Genomic DNA, 12,125 nt, shown 5'->3' on the forward strand with positions numbered 1-12,125 from the left:
AGAGTGGATAGAGAAAATGTGGTACATTTACACAATGGAGTGCTACTCAGCAGGGGGGGGCAATGGAATCTTGAAATTTGCAGGCAAATTGGATGGCACTAGAAGAAACCATTCTGGGTGAGGTAACCCAGTCACAAAAAGACAAGCATGGTATGTACTCACTCATATATGGATTTTAGACATGAATCAAGGGAGTGCCAGCCTACAGTCCCACTGCCAGAGAGTCTGGGAAACAGGAAGGACCCTAAGAGATCTCATGGTACCCCAGAGAAGGTGGAATGAGGCAAGATCTCCTGAGCAGATTGGGAGCATGGGGGGAAGGGGAGAGGGAGCCAGGGATAAAGAGAGGGGGAGAAGAGGAGGGGAGAGGAGGACATGAGGGAGCAGGAAGGTTGAGTTGGGGGAAGAATAGAGGAGAGCAGGATGAGAGATACCATAATAGAGGGAGTCATTTTAGGTTTGAGGGGAGATCTGGCACTAGTGAGATCTCAGGGATCTACAAGGATGACACCAACTGGCAAGCTAAGCAGTAGTGGAGAGACCACCTTAAATGACCCTCCCTGCTAATGATTTTGACGATTATCTTATATACCATCCTAAAACCTCCATCCAGTGACAGACAGAAGCAGAGTCAGACACCCACAGCTGAACACCAAACTGAACTCCTGGAACCCAGTGACAGAGAGGGAGGAGTGATGAGCAAAGGGGTCAAGACTGGGCTGGTGAAACCCAGAGAAACAGCTGACCTGAACAAGGGGGAGATCTTGGACCCCAGACTGATGGCTGAGTGGCCAGCATGGGACTGATCCAGGCCCCCTGAATGTGGGTGTCAGTGAGGAGACCTAGGCAATCCATGTGGGGCTTTGGGTAGTAGATTAGTATTTATCCCTTGCACACAAATGGACTTTGGGTGCCCATTCCACAGTGAGGGATGGTCTCTCAACCTGGACACTTGGGGGAGGGCTTGTGCCCTCCCCAGAATGAAATGATGGACTCTAGAGATCCCCCATGGAGGGCCTTACTCTCCCTGGGGAATGGAGTGGGGGTTGAGGGGGTTGGGGAGAGTGGGCGTGGAGGGGAGGGAGAGGGAGCTGGGACTGACATGGGAAGCAAGCTTGTTTCTAATTTAAATATATAATAAAAAGTGTTAAAAAATAAAAGAATTTGTGCTGCGTGAGTGTAAACTATCCTGAGTCTATTCTAATACGTACTGGTGGTGCAGGGGTTGAAAGCCAGGGAGTCACACTGGAAGGTACAGTTCTTGGCTGGTAGGTGACCAACCAGAAGCACCTGCCCTGCTCTATGCCCCTAGTGGGGCCACAGCACAGGGAGACCTGGCTGCCAGCCTCTATTAAAAGCAGATGTGTGCCTCATCTGGAGGCCAAGAGACCCTCCCCTCTCCCCAACTCCTGGGGAATATTGATGAAACCTTGCAGTCATGGGCTATTTCTGTGTTGTCCTTGCCTGAGTGATCCTTAATGTCACAGAGCTGCTGCTGCCCTGCCGGGGTGACTCAGCCAGGGAAGCCTGGGTCACTCTCCATACCTTTCAAACATCATAAGGAAAGAAGCAGCAGCGGGGGGGGGGGGGGGTAAGCAGATGCGTGGGAGGGCTGACACTTAGAAAGCATAAGTTTAGAAGACAGCAGGGCTGGTAATTCACACCTGGCCAGGTGAGAAGCAGACCCTTAGGTAGAAGAGGCCACGCCACCTCTTCAGAGTCAAAGACTCATTCGCTGTGACATCACACAGATGGCGATCTCCAAACCCCACTACCTATGTGCTGCCAGGTCGTTTCCAGGGCGGGAGGGTTTCATTGACTCTGATCTCCAAGTGCATCATTGTCTGCTTGCTAACAACCCAGACAGCGCAGAAAGATTCTAAATTATTCCAGCTCCATTCTTCCAGCCCTTGTGTTCTTCGGCCCCAGGGCCTTAATCCCTGAAAGGCTTCCTGAATGAGAGCTGCTCCCAGTTGCAGCTGGGCGGGCAGGGCGGAGGACTTTGAGGACAGCGTGCGCGCGCCTGCGCGCGCGGTTGCACAGACCAGCTTTGCAAAGGCTTTCTTTGCTGTTCCTGCAATTCATTTCTTTTAAGAAAGGGGACCGGGGGTAGGGGTGAGGGGTGGGGAGAAAGGCTGCGTGTCCAGGTCTTTGGGCTTCTGATCATTTGACGAACACTGGGTTGGCAACGTGGGCCTCCAGCTTCTCAGGCCAGACAAAGGCACCCCAGCCGCCCAGGACAAAACCCCAAAGGCCTCTTGGGGCGGTGGCCTGGGAAAGGCCCACCTCGGTGTGAGGGGCTGCCTGCCCTTTGATCTCTATGGAGACCCCAGCCGGGACCCAGGTCAGGGTATTTCACACTGCAGCTGCCCCCCACCTCCGCGGGGGAGGGGGGAACAGGTCAGGATTGGAAAGATGGTGATGGATCCCAGAGAGCAGGGAGCCTGCTGGCTCTGACCAGTTCCACATGGATGGGCTTGCATTGTGAGCACCAAGCCCACACTTTAAATGGAATCTGACATTACATGGTAGAACGGAGATGGCGAATGTGGCGAATGGCAGGCCTGGGCCCCTGGACGACAGTTAACCCACCCCCTGGGCCCAACCGACTGACTGGCCTCTCTCATTTCATTTCTCTAGGAGGTGAGTGAATGGAGAGTCACTAAAGACCCTGTGCCTGCCGGATTACACCAACCCAGTGGCCTCCACTAGGGCTCAACCCTGGCTGGCACCTTTAGCACTGGCCCTCCTCTGTTGAGTCTTTTCACACGAGATAAATGCTTGCCAGGGAGCTTGCTTGCTTTCTTTCTTTCTTTCTTTCTTTCTTTCTTTCTTTCTTTCTTTCTTTCTTTCTTTCTTTCCTTCCTTCCTTCCTTCCTTCCTCTTTCTCTTCCTTTCTTCTTTCATCCTTCCTTCCTTCCTTCCTTCCTTCTTTCCTTCCTTTCTTTTTATAGCACACTGTTCGAAAAAGCACCCATGAAAGAAAACATCCAGCTAAAATAATCTATCACTCCGAGGAATTTTGGCGTAACAAAAGGAAAACATTACATTCATGAGAGCAAGTTGAGCATGGGCAATCAGGGAAGAAGTTTGAGTCCCACTGATTGCTACCTGCGCCCGACAACTGCGTGTTTGCTAGGAAAAACATGTTTAAGATCAGTCGGGGCAGCATTAACGGGTAAGAAGACTGAAGAAAAATGCTAAGGTTGTGCTATGCGCCCCTGCCCAGCAACATCACTGAAAACGGTGATGGGGCATCCCTGTGCTTTCTGTGTGTTGCTAAGCAGGCATGGTGGTGCTGGGGCGGGGCTTAAGCCAACATTTGGCAGCCCAGAGAACAGAGCCATTGGCCCCAGGGCCAGTGGAAGAAGCCTGGAGCCTCGGGGTGTCTGAAGTGCTTGGCACTAGCTCCAAAGCCCCTGGCTATGAGTTCAGGTCACTCTCCCCATGCTTGGGGGCCTGTGTGAACCCTGCTTCATCACTTCATAGTCTCCCCCTCTTCCCTTTTCCTTCTGCCCTTCTGACATCCCTTCTTTCTCTTCCCCTTCTTTCTCTTCCCCTTCCCTTCCTTCCTCTTCCCCTTCCCCTCCTTCCTCTTCCCCTTCCTCCCTGTTTCCCCTCCTCTGTTTCCCTTTCCCTCTTCCCTGTTTCCTCTTTTCCTCCTCCCTCTGCCTCTCTCTCTCTCTCTCTCTCTCTCTCTCTCTCTCTCTCTCTCTCTCTCTCTCTCTCTCTCTCTCTCTCCTCTCTCCTTTCCCCTTCCCTACATTTCCTTTTTCTTCTTGCCAGAGGAAAACAGAGTCAGGAATGCCAGCTGTCTTGTGAAATGCACAAGAACCCATCTCTACCATCAGGATCTGTTACGGTGGCACACACACACACACACACACACACACACACACACTCCTCTGTACAAAGTCTGCATGCTGACCTGTTTGTGACTGAAGGAGTCAGGCAACCGAACCACATCTTGCAAAAACCAGTTAACAGCAGCAGAAGGTTACACAAGGTACTCCAAGGCTGTCTTGACGTGCAGCAATACTTGGAGGTCCAAGGCTGCCCTCTGGCCCTCCTCGCACCAGCATCAAGCTGCATGGGACAGGTCCTTACTGAAGACCCCACTACGGGCACCAGTACCACCAAAAGTACAAGGGCAAACCTCAAAATACACTTGCTGCCGACAGCCTCCACACGACTCGACTCGGGAAAGGGACAAAAATAGGGCTAATTTCTTTTTTTCCCCCCAAGGCCTCCTGTGAACAGCGCTTCCTCCCCCCCCCACTGTTGCTATAGCAACACCATCCCATCCTCTCACCTTTGGCCATCTTATTGAGAACCATGTCAATCAGGACGTAGGTTCCACTCCTGCCCGCGCCGTCACTGTCAACAGAAGGAGAGAGAGTGAAAGGCTGCCTGCCCTGGGTGTGAGCGCGGGCTTGGCAAAGCCATCAGCCAGGTCTTTCCTCATTCTCAAGTGGGGAGAGGGAGGGCAAAGGGGAGAGACACACACTCAGCGCAGGAAAAGAAAGAGGGGCCGGGAGGGGCCTCGATCGTTCTCTGGGTGCTGGCTCTCTTCTCTCTAGGAATGGTCCTCTCTCTGAGCGCTGTTTCTCCCCCTCCCATCCTTTATCCAGAGGCGAGGTTGATTTTCTCAGAAGCTTGCGGGTATTACATGGTCTTTTGACTTCTGCTGGTAGCATCCCGGGACTCCAAGCCAGCAGGGGGCCAGGTGGAGCAGGATAGGGCAGCTGGTTGCAAGGGCAGGTTGGTCATTCCACGCCTCTCAAGTGGTTGTCCTGTCCTTTCCGAGGCACCCTCCCTCAGGCATGGGGGTGGGGGAAGAAGTGTACCTTCATTCATTACTTGATCGCAACCTTCCAAAGGCATCCTCTGGTCGTGTCTCTCCCACCCCACCAGCTGTAACACCAGGACCAGAGCTGCGAAAACAGAGCTCTGAATCCTGTCTCTCCAGTAGCAAGTAGAAAAGACAGGAGAACCCCTTTTCTGTGGGGAGAGTGGCCGAACATCATCTGTCACAAGGGCCACTCGTGAGATCATCTCCTCCCTCAACGTAGATGCCATCACTGTGTCAATTGTGAGTTCTTGACACACTTTTTCATCCAGCTGGGCTTGCTCTCACAAATGCAGGATGCTTCACGTGTGGACTTCGAGCAAAACCAGCTGCGACTTGAAGGGGAGGGTAGGCACCTTGGCTCCCAGGGGACCCCAGGCAACACTTTCAGACAGAGAGTCCTTGCTTTTGCCATTTGGGATCCTCGGTGCCCTGACAAGGGACCGCTGTTGACATCCTTGAGCCCAAATGTGGCTCGCTTCTGTGTGTGGTACAGTTTCAGGACATTTTAAAGACATGTTACAAAAGTCTTCCAACAGACTATAGCTTATCTCAGTACATTTGCAGGTGAAAGATGCCGTGTTCTACATTATGGGACACAAAACCACAGGCGATGTTCGCTCCCTGCTCAAAGGCATTGCACAGATGTTCACGCACACACGCACGCACGCACACATGCACACGCATGCACACGCACTTGGTGCTTGACTTTTAGGGTCAGATCTTGTTTTCGTTCCGGGCAGAGACAGTTCCAGGAAAACGGAGAGTGTGACATTTTTCACCACGGCCGGTTGAGCACGGAGTCCAGTAGAGACAGAACCTTTGGGCCGAATACGGTCTGAATTCTCACTGAAGTTTTGCAAAGGCTCAGACAGGGAGAGCAGGAGCGGTGGTGGTGGCTATCCCTGTCTTTACAGACTGTTCCCAATGTACCTCCAGGCATTTTCCACCTTGGGATTAGGATAAGTGTGTGTGCTCGACACCTGGGGTCCCAAGTTTTCGTGGCACCATGAGGGTTTGTGGGGGGATAAGGCAGTTGTGTGTGGGCATTAGAAACAGGAGACAGGCCACGGCACCCTGTAGTCCATGTGCAGTGGCAAAGACCCACAGCTTCCTCAAGCTTGTGCCTACGGTTTTCCTTAGAGAGACAGCTATATACATTCGCCAGGCAGTCAGAAAGCTCAGCCCGCACCGTCGTCTTGAAACAACAAATCTTAACCCACGTTAAAAGTTATACTTGCCTGCAGTGAACAATTATGGGACAAGAGCGGCCTCTGTAGCACTTGTTTACTTTTCTGAAATAAAAAGAGATGGAGGTTAGGGTGGTGTGCTGAGGTTCTGTCATCCAAACCACAAACAAAGCCCCAGAATAAAGTCCGTGCATCTGTATAATCTTTTTTTTTTTTTTGCAATAGCTTGTTGGGACACAGAGAGCAAGAATTTACATATCTAACCCGATGATCCCCCCCCATTTCCAATGGCAACTTGGTAAATGAGCTTTAGGAACACATCTTGCAAGTGCATGGTGGGTACTCTTCCTCCCCTTGCAAGGGTGAACTCCAGGCTTTGGCCACAGGTGCAGGAGCTAGGTGCCTCCTGACCTCACCCCCTCAGGCCCTCTCCCTGCCCCATCCCCATGTGTGCCCCTAAGTGTGGCTCCTGGGACTAGACTCCTGTTGGGAAACTCCCAGTTTTGTACCATATGCTAGAATCTCCTGTAGTCTCTCTGCTCATCATACTGAAATATAATATTTTTTTATCTAAACACAGCATCCTAAAGATCCTATCTGATCCATTAACTTGAGGTGAGGGTATGCAAATTATGACAAACACCCCAGGAATTTTTTTTCTGATTTTCTACAATCTACATCGGAGTGTTTTTTTTAAATAACTCCACCGCACAAGTTTCAAACAGCACTTATGAGCAATTAACAGTGAGGTGTTTAAGGTGTTGTTGACCAAACCATATCTCATCCACGGGGCTGGTTTCAATTCACCGTGCAGACTCCAAGAGTTACTTGTTTTTAACTCAGTGGAACAACTAAATAAGTGTCCAAGGCACACGGGAAGTTGCCAGCAAAATATTCTTATCGAGGAAAGTAAAGACAGTTTTCTGGAAGGGGTCGGGGTGGGGTAAGTGTGACAAGGGTGCGTTCTAGAATGTGCTGTGTGACCCCCTGCAGTGAGACTCAAATGAAGGAAGAGGGGGGAAAAAAAGACAATACAGAAAAAGAAACGTTTCCCCCTTGGGCCAGAATATTGGCGCGTTTCTTTGCCTCCAATGCACTGTGATCGCGAGGGGAGGGCGGAAATCAATCAGCCCTGGCTGCAAGCTCACAGGCAGAGAGGCCTGGTGAGGGGAGTGGGCGGGGCGGGGCGGCGGCCTGCGTCCTATGGCTCCCTGCACAGAGTAGATAGGGGGCGGGGCCCCGTGCACTGACTGAGTTGATAATTCAGTGTCAGGCAGCGCGATAGCAGAAGCCTTTTTTTTTTCTTTTTTCTTTCTCCTATTTTTCGACTTCTACTGCAGTGTTACTAGACTTAGGTACTTCTGATAGAAGTCTGAATGCCTCCCCCCCCCAACCATAAGGGGACCAGGGGATGGGAACTGCAGGGCAGCCTGGATAAGATGCGCCCGCCCCCCTACAGACAGGTCGCGTTCAAAGCTCTGTTTTGGCTGCCCTTCATCTGTGGCTGCTCTCTCTCTAATCTGCAAAGACCTGCCGTTGTATCTTTCAGTCTCAGGACCACCCGCCGAGGCTCCGAAGAGGGGGCGTGCTCAGAACCAAGGGGAGGGGGATTAAAACAAGTAAGCTCTCTCCTGGCCCTTTCTGAGGGAGACTTTCGTGGCCAGGTACTGTGAGTTCTCGGAAAGAGGTCAAAAGTTAAGAAGCAAACTCCCTGAGCAACAGCAGCGCCCACAGACCAGGATGCCCGGGAAAGGCTTGGTCCTCGGAGAATAACTGGAAGCAGACCCAGTAGCCTTTCTGGCTGAAGTCCCCTGTTCCCTGCCAGGTTCCCTCCTGACACAAGGGGCTGTTAAAGTCAGAGCCACGGAGCTGCTGGCCTCGGTAGAACCTGTGCACGTGGGCTGTGGTGTGGCTGTGATGGAGCCCTGGCCTGGCAGGCCCGCTACTGAGATGGCTTTCCTCCCTGTGCAGACGAACCCCCTGCTAGCCCCGGGTCACTGCATGCTTGGCTACTGTGGGTTGGGCAAGCATCCGCCTTGCCCCGCAAGACCGCTAGTCATCAGGTAAACTCTGCTCTGCTTTCCTGATGAGACCTAGCATAGAAGATGCGCATTGAGAAACCGGGCAAGGAATCTGTAAGGGGAGCATGGTTAACTGCTCAGCAGGAGCACCACTAACTGCTCGGCACCCACTCTGGTAAGAGTGTGACCCAGGCTAAGTGGCCACCACTCAGAGCGATCTCCAATCCAGGGGGCGGGGCACCTTTAGGCTACAGGATGCTTAAGGGATGCCTGCTTCCGATTGGCTGCCTCAGGAGGCCCTTGGAGAGATCTCACTGTAGTGGTCACACCCACGCCAGACCCGCCCTGTACCATATTTACACTCAACCCCCCTGGTGGGGGGTGGCCAGGTAGGAGACACGGTGGAAATAACTTGTGGCTGTGGCGGTGCAGCTTGGAACTTTATTAACGAAGAACCATGGGTTATTACAGCGTGAAATACCACAAATAGAAAAGTGAAAGCAAAAAAAAAAAAAAAAAAGTAAAGAAAAGAAAAGTCTACACATGGAGCCAATGTGTTCATCCGAGGACCTGGGATGCAGGGTGCTGGTTATTCGTGAAGATGAGCAAGGCACGGTTGTCTCATTTTGGTCTTAGACAGGTCGTCAATAAAGCGAGGGTCCTCCAACACTGAGCGGACATGGATACCACCACTACATGGGCTTTGGCAGGAGGATTTCCCCCGGAGAAGGAACCGTTAGCAATACAAACCAACCCTCAGGTCATTGAGTGAGAAGGAGTCGCCATGCAAACGGTCAGCAAGCAAAGTCAGGTCGTTAGAGGCTCAGAGAGGGGCCCCGTGTCCCTGAAGCAGTCACAGTTTCCAATGATCACTTTTGTGACTATGCAACTGGGCTCATATTACTAGCTGCAACATCACAAAAATGACACTGGCCACCGCTAAGTAGCTGGCAAAGTAAGGGTTTGTCGGTTTTTTATTTTTTTATTTTTGACAGCGAGTAGCATTAGTGGGTGAATGGAACACAGTGGAGTAGGGAGGGAGGGAGGGAGGGAGAAGGGGAGTGGAGAGAGAGAGAGAGAGAGAGAGAGAGAGAGAGAGAGAGAGAGAGAGAGAGAGAGAGAGAGGAGGCAGGAGAGGAGAGAGGTTTGTAGAGACAAGCCCTCACATGTGACTCTAATTATCTCTTAGCAGTTTCTCTTTAAAGTGTAAATGTGTGCCCCTGGGCTCCAGAAACAGTTAATTACACATCGGTGGGTGCAGCCTGAAGCACACCCCAAGCCTGCTGACAAGGCGAGGCTATTGTTCCCAGACTAGAACTCCCCTCCCCTGAACAAGGTGGGGTTCACAAGGGTGGTTTCCTACCCCTCCAGCTGCTGGCAAGGGCAACTCATTTCTAAGGAGGGGGAGGCGGTGTGGGTGATCATTCCTGCCAATTCTCCAGGATGGTGTGAAGGGAACCTCGTCTGGGCTACTGGGTCCTGACCAGACTGACATCAGCTAAAGTTTCCTACCTCACTGGAGTTGACAGGCTACTTTCTTTATAGTGTCACAGGCACACCTTGGATCGAGTCTCACCAGACTCTGGAGCTAGCTGGGGGAGACCTGGGGGATCCCGATTTCTCCAGGATGTGTCATAAATCCCCGAGGGCTGGGTGTGGGTAGGTTCCAACCCATATATGAATACAGGCATGGGGCCCGTACACATATATGCGCAAACCCCTTGGATGAGCTTGGAGAGGGCAGCGAGAAGGACAGCCACCTCTGCATGGCCGCATCCACTTTGCAAGTCCATGAGCAAGAGATTCTCTGTGCATCCTAAGATTCTCTGTGTATCCTGGGAAGGGTCTACCTAGTATCTAGGCAACTAGGGCAGGGAGAAAGGAGCTCTCAGGTTCTGAACGTACCTCCAGGGGAGGTGACAACTGGGCAGGAGCCGCTGGCCTTGATATCAAATCCCTGTCTTTCCTCAAACTCGTTCACTCACGGAATTTCTTTCCTAAGCATGATCCAGGTGAAGAACTTTTATTCCCAGCACTTGGACCTCAGAGGCAGGCAGATCTCTGTGAGTGGGAGGCCGGCCTCGCTAACGTCATTCCAGAGGAGGCGGGGACTAAGCAGGGAAACCCTGTCTCTCTCTCCACCCACCCCCAGTTTTTTTCAAAGGGGTTTCATGATCAGCTTATGCATCTGTAACGTACAAGTTCGAGCAATGCAGGTCGATCTTGGTGCCACTTTCAATACTCCTTTTAGCCTTCCTGCAGGGAGAACTCGTGTGTCCCATCATCTGGTGACAGACACGGTGCCCTAGTTCTCTGGTTCCCTGTCTGAGAACTTTCTGGGTGGGTGGGGCTTCCAGTCAGCTACAAGTGGGATAATACGGACACGGCAGTGACGTGGAGAGGCAGCAGCGGAGGACTCTTGGCCGCTGTGTGTGGCACTGAGCTCTCACCAGCGCGTGGTGTGCGAACAGCAGCATGCATGCCTACCTCACATTTTACTTCTTTTTCACATTGTCAGTATCTTCCTTTAAGGAAGCCCCTAAAAGCCTAGCATTCATCTCAACCGCTCAATAAAGACACTTTGCAAATGAGACAGTTCCTTTTTTTTTTTTTTTTGTGGCTGGCTGGCTGACTAGGGCAACAAACAACAAACAAAAAAATAAAGTACATTAAAAAGACTGCCGGTTTCAGAACTGTACCAAACACAAAACACATTCGTGCGCTAACCAACCGCATTTGGGCTTTTTTTAGTCAAGGCTATCCATTCTAGAATCTGGCCTTTGCCTGAAGAGATTTCCTTAGCCTGACGGGCGGACAAGTAGCCAAATCTGGCTTGACTACCAAGACTTTTCGGACTATAGATCTCGGGTGGGCTACGGAATGCTACTGAATTGTGACCACACGTCCAGAGTTCTACGATGCCTGCCGCCCCCCCCCACACATTTAACACCACGAGTGACAGAAACTGGCTCACGCTGAATGCTGGCGCTAGCTATACCCTTCCCTCTCTCCCTTCCTCTTCCTGCCCAGTTGTTATGTTGCAGATATAGCATCTTAATAACAATAATAATAAACCCAGAAACCTGGCCCAACCCGCGTGCCCTCGGGCTGTCCGTGCTCGCTCCACTCGCAATGGCTTGCCAGCCTGCTCTTTGTTTTACCTTCGGAAATCCAGGAGCGACCTCGTGGAGGAAGGGACTCCCTGGTCATACCAACTCAGGAAGTGGAACTGGGTCACCGTGCGGGTCTCGTTGGTCTGCAGGTTCTTCAGGTAGAAGCTCCTCACCAGGAAGTCCTGGCACCAGATGTGCTCGGACACTAGATTGACCTGGCGGGGACAGGACAGCAAAGCGTGTGAGCCCAAGACTACCAACACATTGGTGTGTTTGGGGAGAGAGGGCGAGGAGACAGATGGGGGGGGTTTGGTTTGCGCCAGGCTCCCCTCTTCATTCTGTTTTAACCCCGGTGTCTGGTATACATCAGAGGACTTGAGACTCAACAGACAGTGAGAGGAGGGACCTATCTCCCCCCCCCACACACACACCCCTGCCCACCACCAAGTTAAAGCCTATGGCTTGCTAGCCATATTCTGTTAGGGCTCCTGTCAAGCCTCTAACTTGCGCCCCCCCCACCCGTGTGAGCCGTTTGCCTCTGATTTTAACGAGCAAACAGCCAGAGAAGCTGTTCTAGTCCTAGCTTGAACACCCCAGTAATTGCTTTTATTCAAGCATGTGTAGGAAACCCAGCAAGAGAAATATATCCCTTGCAAGAAGGGCAAATACTATAGACCCCCATGGCTCAGGCAAGAAATCCCACCAGCTACTCGGACACGGGCAGTGTTCTCTGTGAAAATGGATGCTTGTTATCCGGACCTGGGCCGCCTTTGCAGGGCGGGCATTGCTCTCCTCACACCAGCCTTTAGGGATATACGGTTGTGATATGGAGTCCCTGCATTCGCTCCCGAGTTTATCCCCAACCATGTGGCCACGTAGGGCATTGGGTCTCTGTCGGCTGCGCAGCATCTAGACCCCTCTGAAGTCGAATGTGCGAGCAATCCACCCTGGG

At 52.0% G+C, this 12,125-nt stretch overlaps 1 protein-coding gene across 1 annotated transcript in view; it reads right to left on the reverse strand.

Annotated features, from left to right (window-relative positions):
• The window catches only part of Ptprn2 (protein tyrosine phosphatase receptor type N2), a 653,364-nt gene that overhangs the window by 17,395 nt on the left and 623,844 nt on the right, over window positions 1-12,125 (reverse strand). The window contains 3 exon segments of the mRNA XM_040742316.1: window positions 4,313-4,377; window positions 6,091-6,144; window positions 11,222-11,388. Coding sequence (XP_040598250.1) covers window positions 4,313-4,377; window positions 6,091-6,144; window positions 11,222-11,388 — 286 coding nt within the window.

Source organism: Mesocricetus auratus, unplaced genomic scaffold, assembly GCF_017639785.1.
Source record: "Mesocricetus auratus isolate SY011 unplaced genomic scaffold, BCM_Maur_2.0 Super-Scaffold_15014, whole genome shotgun sequence".
In the NCBI taxonomy this organism is placed as follows: domain Eukaryota; kingdom Metazoa; phylum Chordata; class Mammalia; order Rodentia; family Cricetidae; genus Mesocricetus; species Mesocricetus auratus.